Source organism: Carassius gibelio, chromosome A16 (genome assembly GCF_023724105.1).
Source record: "Carassius gibelio isolate Cgi1373 ecotype wild population from Czech Republic chromosome A16, carGib1.2-hapl.c, whole genome shotgun sequence".
Taxonomy (NCBI): Eukaryota; Metazoa; Chordata; class Actinopteri; order Cypriniformes; family Cyprinidae; genus Carassius; species Carassius gibelio.
The window spans coordinates 7,090,389-7,117,334 of NC_068386.1; the positions used below are offsets into that span (position 1 = coordinate 7,090,389).

Here is a 26,946-nt window from a genome sequence, read left to right on the forward strand (position 1 = left end):
AAATAAATAATTTAACAATGGTGATATAATTTTTTTAGCAAATTGCAAAATGAATATCTTTTAATCTAACTGTAATTAGAATGTTACTGCAATGTAGTATTTAAAATGATTGATTTTAATATTGTATTTTTAGTTTATTCAGACAAAATATTGGTATAGAATTTTAGTATCTGTTATTTACGGGTTATCTAAACCTGTGTTGTATTTTTAATATATTCAGACAAAATGGTATCAAATTTGTTATTTATCGGTGACCAGCATGAAACTGGTGTTAAACTAGTGTTGCAGATTTAATTCATTCAGACAAAATAGCATAGAATTTTATGATCTCTTATTTATGGGTTATTAGCAGTAAATTTGTAGTTTTCTTTTCTTAGGATTTTTTTTTAAATCTATAAAATAAAGCCTTGCACTGAGCATGCTCAGCTTGGGCCAGACAGCTGTCAAATTGAGTGAAATAATGTCCCTATTTGACTGTCTTTTGTGGCATGAGGCTGTTTGAATTGAGCTCTCACATTGGAGTCAGTAGCAGTTTATCTGGGCTTTGTTCGGGAGTGAGAGTTTTGAAATTCCTGACCGGGAACGGCCTGACCATAATGACAGAGAGAACGAAGACTATGTGAGTTCCTCAAACAAGTCCTATTTATCCCCGGAAGTCATACACACCCCTGTTCCTCTCACCATCCCTCTTTGCCCTAGTGTCTATTGTTTCTTCACTTATTTTTAGCCCCTAAACTGCTGGAACATCTGGGGGTTGGGGGGGGTGACTGAGGGAATTAACCGGTATCTGTGGGACTGAATGGCTTTAAATATCTCTCTGTGCCACTAATCTCATAATAGGATTTACGAGCCTGTTCTGAGTCTTGGCATTTGTTGTTGTTGTGGTGTTCTATACAGAGCACAGATGACCAGAGGAAACCGTAGTGCATCCACATTGTCTGTCGGGAGAGATGGAGTAAACTGCTTAGTCTCTAGTCTCTATTTTCAGAAGTGGCTTTAAATAGCTTGAGAACTAAAATGTATAAATGTAATACGCTAAAAGCAAAGATTTATGAGACCTCAAATATGTGCCTGTGAAAATGGACATAAGGAATTCAGAACAAGGTTATATACGGCAAGTATTTGTTATCTAACAACTTCATTGAGCACAGTAAAATAAAATGTATAATTAAAGATCATCTTATATTGATTAGTTAATCGTCCATCTGAAATAACAAATTAATTCTCTAAAATGGCACAGCTTTACGCAAAATACTCACAAATCGGATGCAATCCATCTCAACAAGGCACTAAATGCATTAAAACATTTTATCATATATACATTTTTTTATCACATTGGGCAGTCAAATGTTTGGGGGTAGTGTTTTTTTTTTTTTTTTTTTTTTTTTTTTTTTGTAGAAGTCTCAAAACATTAAGTCAGTTTTGCATTTATTTGATGCAATAATATTGTAATATTATTACAGTTTAAAATAACAGGTTTATATCTTATTTTTATTTTAACATATTTTAAAATGTTTTTATATTTTGTGATGTCAAAGCTGAAGCCATTACTCCAGTCTTCGGTGACACATGATGCTTCAGAAATCTTTCTAGTATGCCTTAATCAAAAACATTATATTATTATCAAATTACATTTGTGCTGTCTATTATTTCTGTGGAAACGGTGATAAAAGAAAGCTCAAATGATCAGCATTTATTTGATATATATCACACACACACATATATATATATATATAATTTTATTTATAGTGCTCCTTCCTTCCTCAAACTCAAAGCGCTACCACATTTGCACAAATGAGATAAATCTACAAAGTAAAAAATACATTATATCAAAAAATACATTTTACTATCACTTTTGATCAGTTTAAGGCATCCTTTGTGGATTCAAAAAAATATATTTCTTTCTTTTAAAAAAAATTTTTAGAAAATGGCTCATCTTTTCTCCATACTGTCTCTGAAGATCAGATTCAGGTCCCTGGTTTGATTAATTTGATTGATTCATTCTTAGTGATTCTCCCTGCTGTCTGCTTCTTTTATTAACTTGCAAAGCATCAAGTTTTGCTCGAGTGCCATATTTACCACCATAACAAGACTGGCTTTCTAAATGTTGGGCCAGAAACACTTGCACCAAAGGTCGTGAAGGTCGCTGTGGGTCTTCTCCAGTTCAGTTTAAGTGGAGGGCTTTGGGCCATGTGCAGGTCAGGGTGACTGATAAGTATCTATTTGAAGACGTTCACCTTGTTTCCCAGGTATGTTAGCAGGCCACCACCAGGCTGTATTTCATCATGCTCTTTGATCGCTGGCGCCACCTGAGGGTACAGAGATCAAACAACAGATAAGAGATAGACACCGCACACAGCCCAAACACACCAGACTATCATACATGCTTCAAAACAAACATGTGGTAGGAGCAGGGATAATGACAGGTTGGCCAGTTGGAGCACTAGTACACCTCCATTGTATATTTGATGATCTTTGGGCCATAAAACTATAAATACAAAAAAGCAACAGGCTGTCAAATGGCCTTAAAATTGTGTGTGTGTGTGTGTGTGTGTGTGCATTAATCACATTTAACATATTTATTGTAGCCAAACCAAAGCCAAAGAGTAAGCAGCATAAGGTCTGTCCCACGTCGCAGCATATCCTCGCCAAAAACGTCTCTTACTGACATGTCAAATTACCTTTATGTGGCATTTAGGGGTGAATGTATCTTCATTCAACACCAGAAAATAAGCGACTTCTCTGAATTGATTGTTGAAATGAAAAATAGTGACGATGCTTTCATTTTACTTTACTTTCATTTTCTTTCTTCAAAATATTTATTTTTGCACAGAATTATACCATTACAATGATATACAAAATTATATAGAATTAATTGAACAAATTGTATTTACTTTTATTTATATAAAAGTGAATTCTTACCTCAACATGTGTCATATTTTACTTAAAGTTGAAAGGAAAATCAAACACAAATGACATTTTATTTATTAATGTAGGTAGGTAGGTAAAATCTGACCATGACATGTGCTTAACAGGATAACTCATCATTTTAACTGATAATTTACATAAATATGCATATGTAGCTACAAGCCAGGATGAAAGGAGAATCAAATCTAAATGAGATAATCCATCAAAACCAATCCAAAACAAGAAATAGTTGGCACAGTTCAACACAGAGAGGTAACAGAAGGTTTTTAAGTTTTTAACTTCTTACAAAATAAATCCCAAATCCTGAACTTTGTTTTTCTGCCGACTGCTCCACAGACATTGATTGTTTACTAAACACTTCCGTTCCCAGACTAAACCACTAAATCAAACCGCTTTGTTGTCAGAGATCTGAAGATTTGAGTTTGTTTTATTCCAGTGATTGATGTGCCGAAGACAAATCTGTGTGGGAGTAGTTTCTGACGCTGCAGTGAACCACACTGCCCTCTGTTGACCGTTGGTTAATACTATGGTGAGTGATTATGGTTATATTCCATTGTGTTGAATTACAACATCATTGCTGTCTGAGACCACCATGGTGACAACACGGTAGTTTTTTTCTTTATATATGTGTGGTTAATGTTTTCCTTTAATGTGTTTTGATTCATTGGAGGAAATCATTTGAGGTTCTTAGACCTCTTTAGCTGGAAATAAGAAAAAGGAAAAAGAAAACTATGTTTTTTTTTTCTTTTTCTTAAAAAAAATCCTTAATATAAATCCCATTATGTCCTGTCTCTACCACTAGAGAGAGCTGTCCCATAAAAAGAGAGAAATGCAAACGTTAAATCTTTAAAGTTAAATCTTTATACATCAAGTATTATTTATTTATTTACTTTTAAAGATAAATAATCTTTAATATGATATTCCCATCTCACAGATAGTTGCAATCAATTATTCCCACTGCATTATTGACAGGCTTTACAGTCCTAATATTTGTGCTTTTAGAATGGTAATTTCTCCAGAAATTCACTTGGAAATAATGCATTTGCTAAGAGTAGAAAGCTTTTTCAAATATTTAAATAAACAAGTAATCATCAAGTAATTAGTCATTTTCTCATAGTAGATTCCAAGTCTAGTTTGGTAGAAAGCCAAATCAAAGTGATCATTAGTAATTATGAGCCTGTTTGCTGAGTTCTGGGCCATCGCTGTAAGTGCCTCGCTGTCTCCACAGATCAGTCTAACATCTTTTCCAGCACTTCCATCCTCTAGTCCATTATAGTGTAACTGGAGAAGCCGATGAAAAATTGGAAAGCAGTTTTACAGCAGAAGGCCATCTAATGAAGACAAACAGAGCCTTATCCTTTTACATGTGCACACTGCTAGTGTTTTATTTTGTGAGACTCGTCTGCAGATACAGAGATAGATTATGGAGTATGTCGTGCTGTTTTGTACATTAAGAGTACAACATAATAATGCAATCTGGCCACCAGCATCTAATTGAGGCTTGCATGAAGCAAGGTTAGCTTTGATAAAAACTAAAACATAAAAGGCAATGAAGTTGTAAAAAAGATTACAAAAAAATAAGGCAATAAACTAGTGCTTATATCAATATAGTTTGATAAAAATATAAGAAGAAACAGAAAAATGGCTACATTTTGAATTTCGAAAGGAAATTCAGTTCTTGTCCGTACAAAAATCACACCATGATTATGAGGCTTTGAGGGTGTTGCAGGGCGTTGTTATGCGGATGCCATAGTTGGTTGCTTAATAGCTTAAAGGGATAGTTCACCCAGAAATTATGTTATTGTGTTCCAAATCTGGATGACTTTCTTTTTTCTGAAGAACAGGGTTTTATTCATATAAGGATAGTCAATTGGGTCCAGTGTTGTTTGGACCTTAATATTCTTTAAATGACTTTTATGTTTCACAGAAGAAAGAAATCATACAGGTTTGGCATGACATGATAGTGAATAAATGATGAACTATTCCTTCCCACGTGGCGGTCAAAAATGAACTTTTCGTTATTTAAATTAAACGAGTGTAATATATTTAGTTTGATAATGTTCTAAATTATACTAAATTATATTTATAGAATAGTTATGAACTGTCGTGAATCTTGAATGCACAGAATTTGGTCTCTTTTTAAAGAAGGCACTTGGCAGATTATTGATGAAGTGAAAAAAAAAAGAAAAAACTGAAAAACATGAATAAAATATTTACATTTTCTATGAAATATATATTTTCAAAAACATTTTTTACTCTAAAACTGCATGAAAATAAAAGTAATAAATCTAAATAAGTTGTGTTTCAAATTTGAGGTTGATATCTCAAAAAAATATCTTTTAGTTAGATTTTATTTGGGCATAGTTTTGTGTGTGTTCACATGGCAAGTGCCAAAAACATTTCCAAGTTTATACCATTCTGATGAAGTAAAAAAAAAAAGTTTTTGACTGAACAACACCAAAGGGTAAAATTCTGTAAATTACCTAGAAATGTCTTCTTTTGTGTTCCACAGGAGAAAGAAAGTTTATGGAAAGCCATAATGGTGAGTAAATGATAAACTGTCCTATTAATTAAAAAAAGCCCCCAACCAGATGTCGCGGGTTCCTTCTTTTCCCTGTTTTTTTTTAAATATTTTTTATAAAAACTTCGGTCTTGAACAACATGCATGATTTGAGATGTCATTCATGTCTGTAGCACAAACAGTGCACTGAATTTGAACACTTATGAACGAACCACTAAACAAGCGAATGAATGATTAATCAAAGCAAGCTCTTATTCTGAGATGCTGGCATCAGTAGATTCTTCTGCCAATAGCTGCAGCTGTCTTCAGAGAAATAAAGGCCTGAAGCATTGTGATCTTAGCTGGATCATTCACAATGAATGGAACAGCCCAATAAATGAACACACACGAGAATAGCAGTCTTTCACAGCTGCTTTTTCTTCTGTCGAACAGATACACACTCAGCCTCATTAACTGCCTCCATCCCAAACAACTGATATGAGTCACCAGTCGCCTCACGGAGGAACCATCTGATCACTTCTAACCTCCTCACACACAGGTTTTCTGCTTAAACTTTCTGCATTCACTCTGCTACTGAGACCAAGAATCCATGGAAGAAAATAAAAGAGAAAGAAACAATTGTTAGAATGTTAATGTCAGACTTCAGCGTGTAATTGCCTTGGCATTTAAATAGGAAGGGATCCTCTGGAATTACTGAAATGTTCCTGGTGCCATTCTCTAGGAACACAGCAACTTTTAAAATGAAATAATGGCACCAAGATGTCACAGTGTCTGGGTTGTTGTTCCCCGGGGTTCCACTAGATGTCCTCCTTCTCACGGTGTCTGTCCCTGATCACTTCCTGTTCCCTTTTATGGTCACCTTCCTCCTTGTTACGTGTTTGATTGTTCACCCCACCTGTCTCCTGTTTCCCAATTATCCTTCTGTGTATAAATACCCAGTCTGTCTTAGTCTATGTTACGGAGTCCTTGTCTGATGTCATTGTGTTTCAGGTCCATCAGTCTTGCTTTGTCCTTACCCTATGTGTCTCATTCTCTCGTTCCACCAGACTTCCTCTACCTTTCCGTTCTTCCGAGTTCCCCGTTTCATCCGGTTCCCTTTTTGTTTGATTTGTCTCTCATGACTGTTTATTTTGTATTTACCCCTCTGTTTAAATAAAACCCTTACCTGCATTTGGATCTACCCTCTCTTTGTGTTTTTCTCCAATACCTATCGTGACAGAAGGACTCCGTCATGCCTAGATCCAGCGGTGTGGGATTTCGAATCGGTTCCCCAGCCACCATGGAGGAACGGAGGGGGAGATACCAGAACTTAATCACCCTTCATCAAGAGGGAAGTGAGGTGGGTGGCCTGGCGCAATTGTTTTGGACTATGGCAGTCGGGCTAGGTTACAATGATGCAGCACTAAAGGATTTATTTAATAATTGCCTGGATGATCCTTTACCTTCATGGGAGATGAAGGGGTTAGAGATACTGGACTTTTGGGGGTTTACCAATTACCTGCACCATCGTGCCCAGTGGGATGCAACAACCACACCAGAGTGTCCAGACAAGGCTGCCAGCTCAGCCCCACAGCACAAGATGGGCGCCAGCCCAACCCCACAGCACAGGATGGCCGCCAACCCAGCCCCACAACCCAAGATGGCCACCAGCCCAGCCCCACAGCCCAAGATGGCCGCCAACCTAGCGTCACAGCCCAAGATGGCCGCCAGCCCAGCACCACAGCACAAGATGGCCGACTCAACGCCACCGACTCCCCATCGTAGAGGGCGGAGGAGGAGACAGGCAGCTGCTGTTCCCGAGGCGGAGCCCGAGGCAGTTCCCGAGGCGGTGCCCGAGGCTGTTCCCGAGGCGGTGCCCGATGCAGTTCCCGAGGCGGAGCCCGATGCAGTTCCCGAGGCGGTGCCCGATGCAGTTCCCGAGGCGGTGCCCGATGCTGTTTCCGAGGCGGTGCCCGATGCAGTTCCCGAGGCGGTGCCCGAGGCGGTGCCCGATGCTGTTTCCGAGGCGGAGCCCGATGCAGTTCCCGAGGCGGAGCCCGATGCAGTTCCCGAGGCGGTGCCCGATGCAGTTCCCGAGGCGGTGCCCGATGCTGTTTCCGAGGCGGTGCCCGATGCAGTTCCCGAGGCGGTGCCCGATGCAGTTCCCGAGGCGAAGCCCGATGCAGTTCCCGATGCGGTTCCCGAGGCGGTGCCCGATGCTGTTTCCGAGGCGGTGCCCTATGCAGTTCCCGAGGCGGAGCCCGATGCAGTTCCCGAGGCGGTGCTCGATGCAGTTCCCGAGGCGGTGCTCGATGCAGTTCCCGAGGCGGTGCCCGATGCAGTTTCCGAGGCGGTGCTCGATGCAGTTCCCGAGGCGATGCCCGATGCAGTTTCCGAGGCGGTGCCCGATGCAGTTCCCGAGGCGGTGCCCGATGCTGTTCCCGAGGCGGAGCCCGATGCAGTTCCCGAGGCGGTGCCCGATGCTGTTTCCGAGGCGGTGCCCTATGCAGTTCCCGAGGCGGAGCCCGATGCAGTTCCCGAGGCGGTGCTCGATGCAGTTCCCGAGGCGGTGCCCGATGCAGTTCCCGAGGCGGTGCCCGATGCAGTTTCCGAGGCGGTGCCCGATGCAGTTCCCGAGGCGGTGCCCGATGCAGTTCCCGAGGCGGAGGCCGATGCAGTTCCCGAGGCGGTGCCCGATGCTGTTCCCGAGGCGGAGCCCGATGCTGTTCCCGAGGCGGAGCCCGATGCAGTTCCCGAGGCGGTGCCCGATGCTGTTCCCGAGGCCGAGGCAGTTCCCGAGGCGGAGCCCGATGCAGTTCCCGAGGCGGTGCCCGATGCTGTTCCCGAGGCCGAGGCAGTTTCCGAGGCGGTGCCCGATGCAGTTTCCGAGGCGGTGCCCGATGCAGTTCCCGAGGCGGTGCCCGATGCAGTTCCCGAGGCGGAGGCCGATGCAGTTCCCGAGGCGGTGCCCGATGCTGTTCCCGAGGCGGAGCCCGATGCTGTTCCCGAGGCGGAGCCCGATGCAGTTCCCGAGGCGGTGCCCGATGCTGTTCCCGAGGCCGAGGCAGTTCCCGAGGCGGAGCCCGATGCAGTTCCCGAGGCGGAGCCCGATGCAGTTCCCGATGCAGTTCCCGAGGCGGTGCCCGATGCAGTTCCCGAGGCGGTGCCCGATGCAGTTCCCGAGGCGGTGCCCGATGCAGTTCCCGAGGCGGTGCCCGATGCAGTTCCCGAGGCGGTGCCCGATGCAGTTCCCGAGGCGGTGCCCGATGCAGTTCCCGAGGCGGTGCCCGATGCAGTTCCCGAGGCGGTGCCCGATGCAGTTCCCGAGGCGGTGCCCGATGCAGTTCCCGAGGCGGTGCCCGATGCAGTTCCCGAGGCGAAGCCTGATGCAGTTCCCGATGCAGTTCCCGAGGCGGTGCCCGATGCTGTTTCCGAGGCGGTGCCCTATGCAGTTCCCGAGGCGGAGCCCGATGCAGTTCCCGAGGCGGTGCCCGATGCTGTTCCCGAGGCGGTGCCCGATGCTGTTCCCGAGGCGGTGCCCGATGCAGTTCCCGAGGCGGAGCCCGATGCAGTTCCCGAGGCGGAGCCCGATGCAGTTCCCGAGGCGGAGCCCGATGCAGTTCCCGAGGCGGAGCCCGATGCAGTTCCCGAGGCGGAGCCCGATGCAGTTCCCGAGGCGGAGCCCGATGCAGTTCCCGAGGCGGTGCCCGATGCAGTTCCCGAGGCGGTGCCCGATGCAGTTCCCGAGGCGGTGCCCGATGCAGTTCCCGAGGCGAAGCCTGATGCAGTTCCCGATGCAGTTCCCGAGGCGGTGCCCGATGCTGTTTCCGAGGCGGTGCCCTATGCAGTTCCCGAGGCGGAGCCCGATGCAGTTCCCGAGGCGGTGCCCGATGCAGTTCCCGAGGCGGTGCCCGATGCAGTTCCCGAGGCGGTGCCCGATGCAGTTCCCGAGGCGGTGCCCGATGCAGTTCCCGAGGCGGTGCCCGATGCAGTTCCCGAGGCGGTGCCCGATGCAGTTCCCGAGGCGAAGCCTGATGCAGTTCCCGATGCAGTTCCCGAGGCGGTGCCCGATGCTGTTTCCGAGGCGGTGCCCTATGCAGTTCCCGAGGCGGAGCCCGATGCAGTTCCCGAGGCGGTGCTCGATGCAGTTCCCGAGGCGGTGCTCGATGCAGTTCCCGAGGCGGTGCCCGATGCAGTTCCCGATGCAGTTCCCGATGCTGTTCCCGAGGCGGAGCCCGATGCTGTTCCCGAGGCGGAGCCCGATGCAGTTCCCGAGGCGGTGCCCGATGCTGTTCCCGAGGCCGAGGTCGTTCCCGAGGTGGTGCCCGATGCTGTTCCCGAGGCGAAGCCCGATGCAGTTCCCGAGGCGGTGCCCGATGCTGTTCCCGAGGCGGTGCCCGATGCTGTTCCCGAGGCGGTGCCCGATGCTGTTTCCGAGGCGGTGCCCGATGCTGTTTCCGAGGCGGTGCCCGATGCAGTTCCCGAGGCGGAGCCCGATGCTGTTTCCGAGGCGGAGCCCGATGCTGTTTCCGAGGCGGAGCCCGATGCAGTTCCCGAGGCGGAGCCCGATGCAGTTCCCGAGGCGGAGCCCGATGCAGTTCCCGAGGCGGAGCCCGATGCAGTTCCCGAGGCGGTGCCCGATGCAGTTCCCGAGGCGGTGCCCGATGCTGTTTCCGATGCGGTTCCCGATGCAGTTCCCGAGGCGGTGCTCGATGCAGTTCCCGAGGCGGTGCCCGATGCAGTTCCCGAGGCGGAGCCCGATGCTGTTCCCGAGGCGGAGCCCGATGCTGTTCCCGAGGCGGAGCCCGATGCAGTTCCCGAGGCGGTGCCCGATGCTGTTCCCGAGGCCGAGGTCGTTCCCGAGGCGGTGCCCGATGCAGTTCCCGAGGCGGTGCCCGATGCAGTTCCCGAGGCGGAGCCCGATGCTGTTCCCGAGGCGGAGCCCGATGCTGTTCCCGAGGCGGTGCCCGATGCTGTTCCCGAGGCGGTGCCCGAGGTTGTTCCCGAGGCGGTGCCCGATGTTGTTCCCGAGGCGGTGTCCGTTACAGTTCCCGAGGCGGTGACCACAAGGCCGTGGTGGTCTTCGGCTCCGCCCTGGGAGACTCTGGCGGTGACCACGAGGACGTGGTGGTCATCCGCTCCGCCCTGGGGGACTCTGGCGGTGACCACGAGGACGTGGTGGTCGTCCGCTCCACCCTGGGGGACTCTGGTGATGACCATGAGGACGTGGTGGTCTTCTGCTCCGACCTGGTGGACTCCGGCCTCGACCACAGAGACGTGGTGGTCTTCCGCTCCGCCCTGGAGGGCTTTGACGTTGACCACAAGGCCATGGTGGCCTTCCGCTCCGCCCTGGAGGGCTCTGGCCTTGACCACACGGCTGTGGTGGTCATCTGCTCCGTCCTAGTGGACGCCTCAACATGTCCCTCATGGACTTATGTTTTGTGTTTTTTGAGTTCTGTTTCTGTCTGTTCCTTTTAGTTTAGTCTGGCCCTCCGTCCCTCCCCCTGTACCTCCTCCGGTCCTCCTCCCTCCTGGTCTCCCGGTTTTATGTATCATTTCTGGTGTTTGTTCCCCTTGTGTTCCTTTTCTGGCCCTCCGTCCCTCCCCCTGAGCCTCCACCTGTCCGCCTCCCTCCTGGTCTCTGTGTCATGTTTTGTCTTTAAGCGTCTGGTAGCCGCTCCGTAGAGGGGGGGTACTGTCACAGTGTCTGGGTTGTTGTTCCCCGGGGTTCCACTAGATGTCCTCCTTCTCACGGTGTCTGTCCCTGATCACTTCCTGTTCCCTTTTATGGTCACCTTCCTCCTTGTTACGTGTTTGATTGTTCACCCCACCTGTCTCCTGTTTCCCAATTATCCTTCTGTGTATAAATACCCAGTCTGTCTTAGTCTATGTTACGGAGTCCTTGTCTGATGTCATTGTGTTTCAGGTCCATCAGTCTTGCTTTGTCCTTACCCTATGTGTCTCATTCTCTCGTTCCACCAGACTTCCTCTACCTTTCCGTTCTTCCGAGTTCCCCGTTTCATCCGGTTCCCTTTTTGTTTGATTTGTCTCTCATGACTGTTTATTTTGTATTTACCCCTCTGTTTAAATAAAACCCTTACCTGCATTTGGATCTACCCTCTCTTTGTGTTTTTCTCCAATACCTATCGTGACACAAGAAGACCACCTAAACAAGAGCAATTCAAGCAACAATTAAATTCAAGTTTATCTGTATAGCACTTTATACAATACAAATTGTTGAAAAGCAACTTTACAGAAAATTACGTTTTTACAATATTTGTAGTATTATCAACAGTTATATATTTGTAGATGAGTGATATAATTAAAGATTAATCATATTCTAGTATTTTTAGACAAACGTGGAAACTGTGGGAGTCTGCACTGTGGCTGTTCCAGAACAGAACAAGACTTGCTTGACAAATGTTTGACACTTTTGAAAAACGCCTTTGGCCAATGTGATTTGTTTTAACTTGCTAAGCATCTATACAAATTAACTTACCATTGTCATTTTGCTTATGAAAAGGACATATAACAAGGACTATATTCAGTTACTACAGAGCACAACACAATTTTCCTTCCACAAAGGAAACTTACAAACATCTGTTGGGTGTACAGTATAACCAAAGCCACATGTGCAAGGAAAACAAGGCTTCCTTTTTACTAGATGCTAAGCAGGACATACAGGAAGACAAAAATCAATTGGCTTAAATGCATCTATTGATTTTTCAGTGCAGTGGTATTGACACATGCTTAATGCTCGATATTGTTTGCAGAGACTGATTCCTTGCACTGTGGATAGAGTCGTGTTTAAATAAACCAAATGTTTATGGTGGTCACTGTTAAACACTACAACTGTAATGTCACATTAATGGATAACTTGAACATGCTTTAAAGGCAGAGCTATGCATTGCAAATGAAGGTTGCTTTTAAAAACCTTGTTATTTTTAAACAGGGCCTTCAAACTTTATGCTGATTTTAACCCTTTAAAAAAAGAAGCTAAGTTAAGTTACCATAATTCATATCCAAATGTGTGTGTTAAGTATTTTACTGTTAAAACTTGATGCCATGCTACACTGCAAAAGAAGATGTTCTGGAACTGATATTTTTTACCACTGTGCCTTTGATGTCGCACGAGCTGATCCACAGCAGTTTCTGCATGCTGGTCTGCAAAAAAGAAAAAGAAAAAAAGCTGTGATCTATACTGCATGTTGTTTCTGAAAAATCATGTTTTCAAGCGAACGTAACCTTGCAGTAGTTGAGCCTAAAATGGGATCATTATTTTTTAGGGGGGATACAGGAGAATATGAGAGAAACTAATCAAGGCAAAGAATTCACTTTGTGAATTTCAGATCACCATCCAGCAGAACGATAACGTAGCAGTAAACTTCCTTAATACTATATTAATAATATATACATTTTGATTTATCAAAGGATATTTTTACCTCCAAAGATTTTAAAACATTAGGTATGGTCTTAAATGAATAAAACATCCTGCCTTCACCCAACTGCTTTGAAAGAATATTGCCTGCAGGTGCTTGAGAATGTCATTTTTCATTTTATTTATTTATTTAGCTATATATAGTCTACATATTTAATGATTTGTTTTCAGTGACTTTTGGAAAGATTGTAGCTGATATGCCTTTTGTTAATTATTAAGTCGTTCAGATTGCATGACAAAGTTACATTTAATGGTTTTCAGTGCAGCTTTAAGTCTACAACTTGCTTCTCGTGTACATTTAGTCTATCTTCGTTTTATGATGATTACACGTTCTAAAATATAAATACAGTTTAAGAACATTTTTGTGGTGTTCTTGTTTAGCTGGTCTTCTTGTTGCCACATTAAATCTTTCACTGCTGCAGCTTCACAGTTCGTTTATTCAAGGATTATTGTGCAATATTTGTTCATATGGTGTCCAAGAGCAGGCATCAACACACAAACTCCTACATATGCAAAGCATGCAGTAATGTAATATAAGCTGTTAATGTAGCATGTATGTCAAACATTTTATCGTATTATTCTAACGTGTGTGTTTGTGTCTGTTTGTGTACACGGTGTGTGAGTGCACTTGGATGGGTTTTGCAGTGCACAAATTCAGAGTATGGGTCAAACGTCACTTCACATTTCAAACACTTAACTTTCTTCCGTGGAAAACAAAAAGTGGCCAACTGATGTTACTGTCACTGCATATCTATTATAATAGATTTTCAGGAGACCAAGGCAGTAATTGTGCCTAAAACCTCCAATGGAAAAACAAGAGGGTGAGGTAATGACATTTATGAGTAAAATATGCGTCTTGTTCGACATCAAACACAATATATTTTAGGCACAAACTTTATACCGTGATGTCAAGCCAGTCGCTTGCTTTACATCCGCATAAATGTCGTTTGCTTAGTGGACTGTGTGAAGGCAGGAAATATACATACTTTTTTTTTAATGCAAAATTCATTTATTTCATTGGTGTATCGCATATAGCGCCGCGACGGTTCTTCGTGCTGATTGGCTCAAACGAGTGTCCGTTATTGGAATCCAGAGTCACGATTGGTCAACCTCCTGTCAACGTTTATCCGTTTGTGTTCGTCAACGTTCATGGCTGTGCGTGATCTCATTGGCTGATCCGCGGCTTCTGTCAGTGGTTTCCTTGCAGCGGATTGGTTAAAAGGGTCGCGCGTGTGACCCGCCTTGTTCTACCTGTCTCGCCATGACAGGCTGAAAGATTCTTCCTGCTCTATGGAACAGAACTGCCCTTTTCTCCCCCCTCCTACCGATGAATACCGTGTGTGTCGAGTGGTACACGCCGGTTAGCATGTCACTCAGACGTGGAATCTACTGCAAATAAATCCAGACTGTTCATACACAACACCAGATACCTGCAGTTGGAGCAAAGGCCTGGTTGCGCAGAAATATTGGCGCTGAGGAGGGAGCGGGCTGGCGGAAAGAGGGGTGCGTGGCGGTGGGAAGTGGTCTTCTAACCAAATCCTCCAGAACATGGCGGAGCACCACACCGCATCCGACTGTAAGCACAAAACGGGCTCCAACACCGGAGGTTCGGTTTCGGGGAATGGTCGGCCTAACTCCCCGGCTGGTTGCGGCGGCAGCGGAGGAGGCCTGTCCGGTGGACTGACGCAGCCGGCGGGATGGCAGTCTTTGCTGTCGTTCACCATTCTCTTTTTGGCCTGGCTGGCGGGGTTCAGCTCGCGACTTTTCGCAGTTATTCGCTTCGAGAGCATCATTCACGAGTTTGACCCATGGTGAGTATAAATGCGGGCGGGTTTGTGGCGCATTTTTAATATGGTGTTGGGGGATGTAATGCACGCTTAATCTCGCTGTGAATGAAAAGTCAGTGCGTGTTGCACAAAGCTGCTGCGATCTTCCATTCGTCTCAGTGCAATTGTTTCAGGAAGCGTTTTGCTTCTGTGCGGTGCGTCCGTGCTTGGCAATTTTGACACGTAACGTTAACCGCATGGCAGCTGCCCTCCATCTTTTTATAATTCTAGTAAACTTAGTAATTCATTATGATAGTGATGATGCTTGCGATAGAGATGCTATTTTAATTTAGCACGACTGTTGATTACAATCTGTTGGGGTATAGCGTTAATTAATATTAAAGCAAGGTATTGTTAAACTCCACATGAAGAAACTTAAAACGTCCTGCAATGTATTTGTTTTACTGTTGCTCATTGTTCATTATTAGTAAGTAATTCAATAGTGACTAAAAGCGAAATAACGTCATTAATCCTAGTATATATTGAAGTATTCATTCATTCATTACATACTAGTGCCTACTAGCTCCACTTACAGCCACAGTAATAGTGACAGATTATTAACTGTTAATTGTAATACACACAAGTGCTAGTGTCCAGTCAGTTAGTACGAGGAGAGCATGAACTAGCAAGTATTTTGTTACAGTTATGCAATGAGTAAGTACTTGTTCATATGATTAGTAAATGGTAAAACTGGAATAGGCAGTACTTGGAAGTGAATAGTTTATCTGAACCACACATCACTATATTGTACAATAGTAACTTCTCACTATTGGGATAGTGACTAGAAACCGAGTAAGCATTAGTATGAGGTATATTTAGTTTAATTAGACCGATATCTCACTGGTAACACTTAATATGGATCACTGTTTCTTGTTATTTCTTATTGTTAATTACTGGTAAGTAACTTGATAGTGACTTTAAGGTAAACCGTAACAATGGAATAGTCACTGTGATAAAATATAGGACACTGGTAATTTAAGTTTTAGTGACGTGAAACAATATTATATAAGTTGTGTAAAAATGATTTGCCATGCAGTATTTCCACCTCCTGGCACTATTAATGTGTGCATTTGTAGTTTATTCCTAAGATTTCCCTGGGTTTCATAACAAGTGTCAGATTTGCTGTGTAATTCTCTTGATCTGTAGAGCTGTCAAATGCAAGTACTTAAATTTCTGCTTTAGAGCTAATGGTGTGTTTTTTTTTTTTTTAGCACTAAAGTGTTTAATCCATTCATGAATCATAGGTTTGAATTAAACCCACTGTGCAGTTGTTACATCCAAATGAGACTAATAAAATATTCACTTCCCTTTAACGTATAACTTTCTGTCAATATTTCCTTATGGCCTCGGTTAAGAACAATGCAGATATACCGGTTTATGAAAGTCTGCTATAAGTCTCAAGGTTGTATATGAGGCTTTAGGAATTTAGGTCAACTTTTGATTTTAGCATAATTGTAAAACTTTATGGCCACGCTTCTCACCGTGACTGATTCTTTAAACACAATAATGGTATAATCAGGCATTTGTTAGACGGCATTTCAGCAGTTAGTCACATTTAGCATATAGAGAGAATAACAGCTGGAACATCCTTTCACCATAAGTTCCCAATTTTCAGATTCACAGTCCTTAAAGGTGCTGTAGGGAACTTTTGTAAAAAAAATTTTTTATTTTTTTTACATATTTATTAAACCTGTCATTATGTCCTTACAGTAGAATATGAGACAGATATTCTGTGAAAAAATCAAGCTCCTCTGGCTCCTCCCAGTGGTTCTATTGCCATTTGCAGAAACTCCATCGCTCCCGGTAAAAAATAACCAATCAGAGCTGCGGTCCGTAACTTTGTTTGTGTTCAAAATGTAGAAAAAGGTATATAATAAGCAAGTACACCATGAATCCATTTTCCAAACCGTGTTTTTAGCTTGTCCTGAATCACTAGGGTGCACCTATAATAAGTGTAAGTGTATTATTATTCTAGAGTAGAAATATGTAATTGGAGTAGTGGCTCACTGCTGAAGAACTTGATTTGAACTTGCTGAAGATTACTGATTTGTGATTTAGTGTTGCTATCCACTTCCTGAATTTTGCAGCGTTTTCTTTATCTCGCCATCTCTGATCTGATTGACTCAATAGTTGCAACTTTCTGCAATTAGGGCGCACAGGGGTTGTTTGTTCATTTTTCTGTCCGTTTTTAAGGTACCTTTCTGATGCAATGAGCACTAAAGCTTGACATAATCAATATTGGTCAAAGTTTGCAACATTGGTGTCTTTGAGATGTTTGAAAGATATTCAGAAATTAGTTTGAGGCCCTTATTAGCATGTTAAATGAAATTCCTCTGTGGTCTATTATTGCACACAAATGCAAAATGAACTGTATATGGTTGCTTTCTGTTGGCCAGACAGCATGTTTGTGTAGGAAGTAGGTTTTACAGTCCACCTGATCGAGTTGGATACTACAGTCCAGCCATCAGAATGCCAACCAGTAAACAACAGCACAGATACTTGGACCTCCAGCCATGTAATCTATCTATATGTGTGAACAACACTCTTTCAATCTGCACATTGCCATTATTTGCATGCTCAAGAATGTGCTCTCAGGGTTGCATTGACTCTATAGATTTGAAACATAAATGGACTGCACCATTTGCATGAGTAGATTTAATTGGCAAACAGTGCGTTTCTGTTTAATAATAATAAAAATATGTCCCTGCTTGTTTGAGCAACCTAACACAGTTCAATTGGCTGAACCAACTGCATATATTTGAGACATCTGTCTGGCTTAATAAAGTCTGATGGACTTAATCTTTTTTTTTAAGCTTGTGTCATTGGTCTTATTGCGTAATTTCCCCTTATCCTTTTCAGTAATTTCTGCCTTTTTGTGCAACTGGAGACGATTCAAACGGTCTCTGATCTAAACTACTTATTGTATTTTTAAGAATTAAATCTGTGTTTGTTCTTGCCGTTTATTTTGCTGTGAATAGGAGACTCCATTCTTGTGATTCATAGTGTTTACCTTTTGTTTGTCTGCACACATGTGACTGTCCTCTCAAGTGTGGCATTGACACCACTCAGTCTATTGTTTGTTCTCTTTCAGTAATCTACTTTGACATGCAGTTGGAGTATTTTTTTTTGTCGCTGGCAGGCATGCATTGGCTCAGATTGATTTTCCAGCTCTGTTAGTCATATCAATGTTGAGAAGCTTTTAACTACGAGTGTGAGTGCTCAAGTCCCTTTGTAGAGGTTAGAATGCAGGTCCCTCTGGGTTATTGGTTTTCTGGGTGCAAATTGGGATCTGTGCCCGCTGACACTTACCGGTCATTCAGCATTCAAAATATTTTAATAATTTCTGGTAGGCCTGCACAATTAATAACATTTCTTATCACAGTTACAATTATGGATGCCACAATTATGTAATCATTCAAAGTGGCAATTAATCATTCAAAGTCTGCTTATGTTATTCTGCATACTTGCAGTAAAAAAAAAAAACCCATTATAATAGCATTAATATTTATACTTTTTTTATAATTTGAAGAAACCAATCTGATGTATATTTGACATTTGAGGCTCAATATTATAGAAAAGCACAAAGATTTTCAGTAAGCGTTTTCATCTTATTTCACATAAAAATACGGCATGCAGTTGCATTAAACAATGGCATAAACATCATTCAATATAATAATCACAGTTACAATTTCAAGGGAATAATTGACGATTTTTGTTATGATTGTTCAGCCCTAATTTCTGGACTTCAGCCATAGAAGACATGCTAAAATAAACACGTACAAGCTTGTAAAATGTAAGTTAAGCTCCAGTTGCACCAGGTGATGGCGTTTTGTCTGAATGCTGGTTTCAAATACTGAAGGGAAGTTTATTTGCCCTGTCTCTGTAAATAAAATCATTTGAAATGGTTGGAAGCCGGACCGAGCATCCTAACTGTTTGGAAATTAATAACTCTGAAAGCACCTTACTTTCAAATGCTTTGTTCAACCAGTTTCCAGCCAGGAGCTTCATTGATTTGAGAGCTCAAATGAGTAATTGTTTCATGTCCAGATAATTCCGCTGCAACACACACACTTTGGTTCTCTGGGTGTCTCGTTTAGATCCAGCCCACTGCCCCGAGCCTGCTCTGTCCTTTCTCATTTTTAGATGCTGGAGTGCTGGGTTTCCTGTTCTGCTTTTCTACCCTTAATTCCTCTAGTGTATTCTCTGTCTATCGTTTTTCTTTCTATTGCTTTGGCACTTGTGCACTTATTTCAACCTTTAAAGGAAAATAACAAAGCCCGCTATTAGGGCTGGAATGAAAGTGGGAATGTCAACCGTTAGAGAATTTTATGCCTTTTTTTTATCGCAGAAGGTATACTTTTGCTGCTGTCAGTGGGTGGGAACGATTTACGTTATTTACAAGCAACAAAAGTTGGAGTAAAATGAAAATATAGAGGAAGACCTGAATAAGTCAGGATGAAATGAATTGAATGTACTTATTGTGCCACAGGCATATTTTTATATTTACATATGTATAATTTAAATCATCTTTGGATGTGGTTAATCAGAATAGTCAGATTTAGTATACCTAAGGTTTATATCCTGATACTAGTTCTATTTTTTTATTTTTTATTTTTTTTACTTATGTGATACATTTAATTAGTTACAAATTATCTCTTGATTTACCTAAAATAAATAATACATAAAATAATCAATTTGGATTAGTTTGATTAATCTTTAATGAAAGGAGTATATGTTTAATAGAATGGTGTTATTTTGAATAGTGTGTAAATTTCATTAAATGTTACTTAAATGATTAAGTATTAAAAATGAGTAATAAAAAATAATTTTTATTTATTAAATGTGTATAGAAACTGTGTATCTATATGTCTTATCTGCCTAAAAAGCTATACTTATATTTCTAAATGTATATTACGAATATTTTTAGCTAATTAGAAATAATATACTGTTGGTTGACTTAATTGAATGTGTGGAGGGATTCAAGAGGATATTGCTGTATTGTCAGGTAAAATATTTGGCATAATCTGAAATATATTTTTTCCCTCCCATCTCTTTTGATATAAAATGAATCATACGGTCAAATGAGTTTGATCATATTGCCCACGTCTTTCCCTGTTTGCACAACCAAAATAAGAGAAGCAACGCAAAGCTCATTTCTGTTTTACTTTTCCCCATTTTCTTTAAATCCCGCCCTTATCTTTGTCTCTTCTCTATCTAGCCATATGGCATTATCCATCCACACTTGTGTTAATTGAGCTTTCATCCTGTATCTCCCTGACCGGGGCTCCATTGTCTGTGACGGGCATTCTGATCTGATCTGAAGAAGCATTTGAGGGCCACTTATCTCTGAGCCTCCTGCTGAGTTGAGTCGCTCTCCTGTAAATCTGAATGAGATTCTACTCTTTTTTTTTTGGGTTGCACTGAAATATACTTGGCCGAATACTGGACATGGTTTTTCATGTCCCCCAGCCCCCCACCCCCCACCATGTAGGCCTAATTTGGCTTTTATTTATTTTTTATTTTATTTTTTTCAATATTGCGTTAATTTGTCAAAATTAGCTTTTTACTGTTTTGTGCTGCTTTTCAAATTAAAAAAATTAATTGCAAAACAACAATTTAAAAATATTTACTTAACACTGAACATTAGTTTTTAACATTCTAGCAGACATTATACCAACAAAGGACAATTTTAACTTAAAAGTAATAAATTGGTAAAATTATCAATTATCATGTTTTTTTTACTGTACAGGTAAAGGCAGCCTTGCTGAGTAGAAGAGACGACTTTTAAAACATTAAAATATTTACAGATCCACACTGTGAATGTTATAATAAATGTATTAATAGAGCCGTTGTAAGGTAATTATTATCATTATTATTCTCTTTATTTTATTTTACAGAACAGTAAAATTACAATACTACCTTTTATAAATGTCGATGGATTTGTAGCTTTTTCTCATTTTATTTTGGCAGAAACCAAAAAGTTAGAACACCAGAATCTGAACAAACAAACTCCTATTCTCCATCTTCATTTTATTTTGTTTGGGAAAAAAAAAAGTTTACTTTTTCTTTACACATTTTTAACAGTTTCTTTATTTATAAAAATAGAATCAAGATCTTGCCAAATAAAATATACATTTGTTACTATATTAAATTAGTGTTATGCCATATTAGCTTTATATTGGCCACCCTGCTCTCGGTGTAATCATCAGCCATTAAAAAAAAAAAAAAAGGAAAAAAAAATATATTGTCCCACCACTGCTAATAAATAATTTGTAAATTCTATTTTCTGTGAAGAATTTAATGTTTAATAAAAAAAAAAACATAATTATTCTGTGAATCATCATAAGTAAACATTTTTGGCAGACCAAATAAACATTTTAACTACTTGGCAAGCAGAAACAAAATCTTGGAGTCATGCTTTATTTTTAAAACCTTTATATCGCCTACACCTAAATGGAAGTAAGGTTTAGTTTGTTGTTTGCTCCTGTAGCTGGGCTGGTTGTGTCTGTAGCATTCTCCCACTCAAGTTTCATTCATGCAGTGTCATCTCTGCTTGAGGTCAAAGTGGAGCAGTTAACACGGTCAATCGTCTGTGAAAACATGATTATGGGGGCAGAGTCTCTCACCTTAGCTTCTCCTGCTTATTGAAAACCGCATGTGGTTGCTTGCAATGTAATGTTACACTGTGCCCATTGATACCTTATGATAGTTCACAGCTGTACAACACATGGATTTATAACGCTCAAACAAGGGGTGCAAGGTGGTTGGTTATGAAATCTAATTATATAAGGTTTCCAATAAGTTTGTTGTTTTTGGGGTTTGGAGAAGAAAATCAACTTGTGTTATATTTCAAGTCTTCTGAAGTATTATTTGCAGTCTAGTTTTCATTTGCAAATTTATTTGTTTAAACAAAGTTCTTTTGAGTCTTGTCTTTATGAAGAATCGGTTCACAAATCTAAAGGATTGACTCATGAGTCACACTGGTTTGGCTTTTTAGTTCAACTCTAATAACAACTTCAGTTGCTATCTTTTTTTTTTTAAACAGATATATATGAAGAAAGTAGACCACGTGAGTTTAGAACAACATGAAGATGTGTAAATGATAAAATATTTACATTAAAGGGGGGTGAAATGCTCGTTTTCACTCAATATCCTGTTAATCTTGAGTACCTATAGAGTAGTACTGCATCCTTCATAACTCCAAAAAGTCTTTAGTTTTATCATTTTCATAAGAAAAAGATAGTCTGAACCGATTTTTCCCGAAAAAACACGACCGGCTGGAGGCGTGACGTGTGGGCGGAGCTAAAGAATCACGAGCGCGAGTAGATTTTTGCGTTTGGAAGCTGTGACATTACCGTGAGGAAAAACAAACCATGGCTAACAGTCAGATTCAGCGTATATTTATGATCCAGAAACAGATCCAGAGGCTGAAATTAAACAAGAGCAGCATCAGCAACAACGTCTCTATGTGGTATGTACTGAAACTGTGTATATTTGCTTAGCGGTTTTGGAAAATGACTAAGTGGAACTTTGTCGTTTTTTTTTTTTTTTTTTTTTTTTAAGATGTACATGTGGAAAGTGCAGTTTGATGACAACATCGCATGTTGTTTACTTAATGTGCTTACACGTCGATAGCTAAGTTAACAACACAGAGATATTTGAAGCAGTTTTACTCACCGACTGCGGTTCCAACACACGATCGTGACCCTTTTTCATTGGGACTGCATCATCCTTAAGAAATAAACGATACGCAAATCCGGCGTCAAACTGGGCCTTGTTTGTAAAACAAGCATCTTCAAATGCAGGGAACAAACAAAAACACTTTCCGAAACTTGTGGCAAACCGGAAGAGGTATTTTTGGAACAAAAATACTCCTTCAAACGTACAACTTAATTTTTGAAACTTTGTCCATGTTTAGCATGGGAATCCAACTCTTTAACAGTGTAAAAAACTCAGTATGCATGAAATAGCATTTCACCCCCCCTTTAAGTAAACTCTTCCTTTAATACCTAGTGTAACAAGGCCCTGGTAAACTGTGGGTGTCAGTCATTGTGAATTTAACTCTTTGTTCATTGACATGAGAAAGTCCTTTTTTTTTTGTCTGCACCAAATAATTACTGGTAACAATTAAGCATAGATGTGGGATCATTAGCAATTTTCAGGGGAGAAATACAGAGAAATCTAGTTCAGGAAAAAACGTATCAGTCTCTGTTTCTGGTTATTGAAATCTAAGATTCAAAGTAGCAATGATTACCTAATTATTGCAGTTGGAGGTTTTCTAATCTGTAATAACCCAGTGATATGCTAAATATTAATCCTCTATGGTTTTTCAGCCCACTTGGGTGAAGTTATTTGCTCTGTGTGTGTGATACACAATGTCTTTGTATACTTGTCTTTGTATACTGAAATGGAATGGGTTTAATTAGGATGTGCTCACTTAGCTGAGCTGCTTTGCATTCACAGCACAAGATTTTCCCCTCGCCAATTATGGACCCTCAAAGTTATTCCAAGAGCGTTGCTTTGATGTGCTTGTGTCAGGCGGGACGAACTCCTTGTCCTCATCCGGAAAACATTCCATATCGTTCCTCAAGGTTAATCAGTTCTGTTATGTTGGATTAAATCTCCAGGAAATTAACACAAAGGAGGTGAGATGTGAATTTGGCATTGCTGTTAGTTTTCCTCCTCCCATAAGTGATTAAAACGATTAAAGGTTTTTCAGTATGAGGCTTGATCGATGCTTATATCATCCGGACCGATTGCTTTGGCCAGACACACTTGACGTGTGAATCGGGATTCTTAAATCTTGTCCGGCTTTTCGTGAGATTCTGAAGTCCAGTTTCTCCTTTATAAAGAACAGTCGCAGAATAATTTACAGCTGACGGATTTGTTGATCCAGCCAGTTCAGTTATGAATGCTTTTTGTTTTGCTTTCATAGAGTTCAGGTCACTAGTGATGCAAAAGGATGTCCTTGAATTGCTAAATTTCTACATTCTCATTGTATACTGAGCTTCAGACCATCTCATGTGCTCATGTACCTGCAGATGAGTTTAGTAACACCTTAATTATGAGCAGTACAATTATTAAAATATTTTTAAATCTTTGATAACTGTGGTTAACGGTTTGTTAACTTGGGTCCATTGCATAATAATAATAACAGGTGCATATTTTGATTTAAATATAAATATATTACAACATTATGAAGTTAGTGTTACCATGAATTCTTATTGGCTGCTTTATACATCAGTCACTAGTACTAACGTGGTCTTATTTTTACTGACATTTTTTAAAGACCAGCAAGTCCAAATAATAAAATCGAATTAATTATATCTCAAGCAAATGTGATGTATTGTGTTTTGTAAAGGTCAGAATTGATTTAAATTCATAACAAATAAAGTGTGTAACAGTCATTTAACACAAATGACATTTGTAAATAATTACATTTCAGCAGGACAGGGAAATGAAGTAGTTAGAAATGCAGTATCCACCAACTTCAAGTGTAAACCGCTTCATTGATTGTAATGGGTGCGATCTAGTCTTACAGCATCAAATCAAGCCAGGATTTGCTTGGTCTGAAACTAGCAGTTAAAGACTCACAATTCCTTGATTGAATTAGAGCTGCAACTAACGATTATTTTTTCTGTCGACTAATCTAACGATTATTTTTATTACAATAAATAATTATTCTAATGTTCTTTTTTTAATTAGCTAATGAATCCTTTGGATAACTTTACAAAACAAATATAAGTACAACTTCTAATATAATATTTCAACCAATGTGGTTGAAGTTTTTACAGTATAAAATAATAGAGGCAAAGAAAATTATTTTACTATGGTAAATATGAGTTTATGATAATGAGTTTATGATGGCGTTTATAATTAAACCACAGTAGTCATAAATTTACAGTAGTCGGAGACGTCATGAAATGTTCTTTAGCATCACAAACCATAAAATGTAGTCAGGGTTCTGCTGTGGTTTAGCATGGTTTACAGAGATCTGGAGCTGATTCAGGGTAGCTCCGTGGTTTGTGACTGTTGTCTCGCGGCGTGCTGTCTTTTAAGGGGCCGTTCACATATCACGTCTTCTCCGCGCTCAAGTTCGTTATTTCCAATATAGGCACGCGCGACATGCACGCGGTGCGACTCGCTCATTTTTTCCAGGCGTGTCCGCCCCGCATCGAGTTAACAACATCTGACATATTTAATGCACACGGAGACAGCGCATCTCATTTTATAAACCATAACTCTTTTCCATATATTATTCAGCCATCAGACCTCTTTCTGCTGAGTTGCTCTGCCTGAAGCAGTCTTGCTTAGACAGACCCATTTTTAATGGAGCAGGTAAAAAGAGCAAACTTAGCTGAAGCCCCATCACTCCTCCATCAAACCTCCAAACTGGCTTGAATTTGCAGTCTTTCTCTTTTTTACAAAAGGATCCATGGTTTTACAGAGCACCTGTGTTGTTTAGGCCAAATCTTTGCGACTGTCTTACACAGGCTGTATAAAGGTTGAAGCATTGTACTTTAGTAGTGCACTTTCTCCATTGGATGAAGACATGATTTTGTTGGCATTTTCTTCTTGATGAATGGTTGATCGTCCTTATTTCTTCTTGATGAATGGTTGATCGTCCTAATTTTGTGTTACAAGTTGAAGTTTGTGTTCTTATCTCTAGTTTTCATGTACAAGTGCTAGTACGGGCCATGATATAAGGTTGTGGTGCAATTGAACCAGAATCTGATGTTAATGAATTGGAGATGTGTGTTTGTTTGGGCTGTGCTGATTGAGGTCAGATGCGTTGACCCTTCGGCCACCTTTAGAGCACATTAAGCACAAAAGCCTCTTTAATTCTTTGAAGGGTTGAAGACTGCCTCATTAGATCTCAGTAATTGGTTTTTTAAAGAGAAAAAAGGTTAGTGAAGGAATAAAGACTGTTTACCTTTGAGGCTACTTCTATTTTTGTCAACTAGAAAGTGGGGATGTGCAAAACTGTATTTTAAAAATCTACTTGTCTGTGGTTTTTTTTGAATGTCTCGTTGATCAATGTCAGCCCTGTGTAAAAGGCTAGTTTCAGGTACCTGAACAAACGTGTTGATTGCTTTTCAGAAGGTAAACTACAGTGTAGAAAACGAAGTTTTGCACAAACTGGAAGGAGTGGATGATTAAGTATTATTACACCTCTATATTAAAATATAGGTATACATGAATAATCACTAAGTACAGCATTTTACACGTTTTTTGTGTATTTGACCATTTAGACGCGTACCATGAGCTTAAAGATGACTTTACATGTCCGTGTTCCGTTCCGTCTCTGAGCGCAAATATCTTCCCGAAGAGCAGCGCAAGATCTCCTTCACGCTTTGAAAAACATGAATAAATGTACTTCGATAAATCAAGCATGTCCCTTTCGCGTTACATGATTTTACTGATTGCATGGAAAGAAAGTGCAGTAGTGTAAAGGGGGCGGAATGGGGTGCAATAAGTTTTATCTAGATTATTGTATTTTCATAATCGTTGGAGGCAAAAATCTTAATTGAAACCATTTTTGATAGTGCATCTTCCAAGTTTTGTGAATGGGGAAAAATATATTTTAATTAAACTACTTTCTTGGCTTTCTTTTTTTCACATTTTATAATAGAATTGTTTTTTTTGTTTTTTGTTTATGTTTTGGTCACATAAATTGGCCTTTATGTAACATGTCAGCTGTGCTTTTAGCCTGCTGTTGTACTGGGTTTATTTGGTGTAAATTAAGGAGTTTTGATTAGAATTGCTTAAAACAGTTTTTCCTCCGAGTTTGTCATCTTCCATATTTGCAACTCTTTCCGTTTTCATCAACCTCAGACTCCAATCTGCTTCAAAATCTCCAAACTCCTTGTACGCTTCATGCCTGCATCCTGAATAAATTGATGAAGGTGATTCAGGCGTAATGTCAGCCATCAAATTAATATGACAAGCTATCCAGCCTGACGACTCGGGGTAAATTATTCCAATCATTCTTCCAATCATTTTCTTAATCTCAGAGAAATGTGTTGCTGATATCCTGCCTAAGATCTCGAAGTCTGAAATGTCTGACTTTTGCCCTCTGACATGAACATTGTGTGATGGAGAGAAGTAATCGGACTTAAGAGAAACCACTACTTGAGTCCAGGCAGGCCTCAGTCTCATGATACTCTGTTGTTGTGGTGAGACATTTCAGATTTAATACGTTTTATTCTCTTCCTTTTTGTCATGTAATGCCTTTTACCAGGTCTTAATGGGCA

The 26,946-nt window shown here is 41.0% G+C and overlaps 1 protein-coding gene across 1 annotated transcript in view; it reads left to right on the forward strand.

The window, feature by feature from the left end:
- The first annotated feature begins 14,115 nt into the window (after nucleotides 1-14,115).
- The window catches only part of LOC128030463 (dolichyl-diphosphooligosaccharide--protein glycosyltransferase subunit STT3B-like), a 38,527-nt gene continuing 25,696 nt past the window's right edge, over nucleotides 14,116-26,946 (forward strand). The window contains exon 1 of the mRNA XM_052618123.1: nucleotides 14,116-14,677. Coding sequence (XP_052474083.1) covers nucleotides 14,415-14,677 — 263 coding nt within the window. The 5' untranslated portion in view covers nucleotides 14,116-14,414. The remainder of the gene's footprint in view (nucleotides 14,678-26,946) is intronic.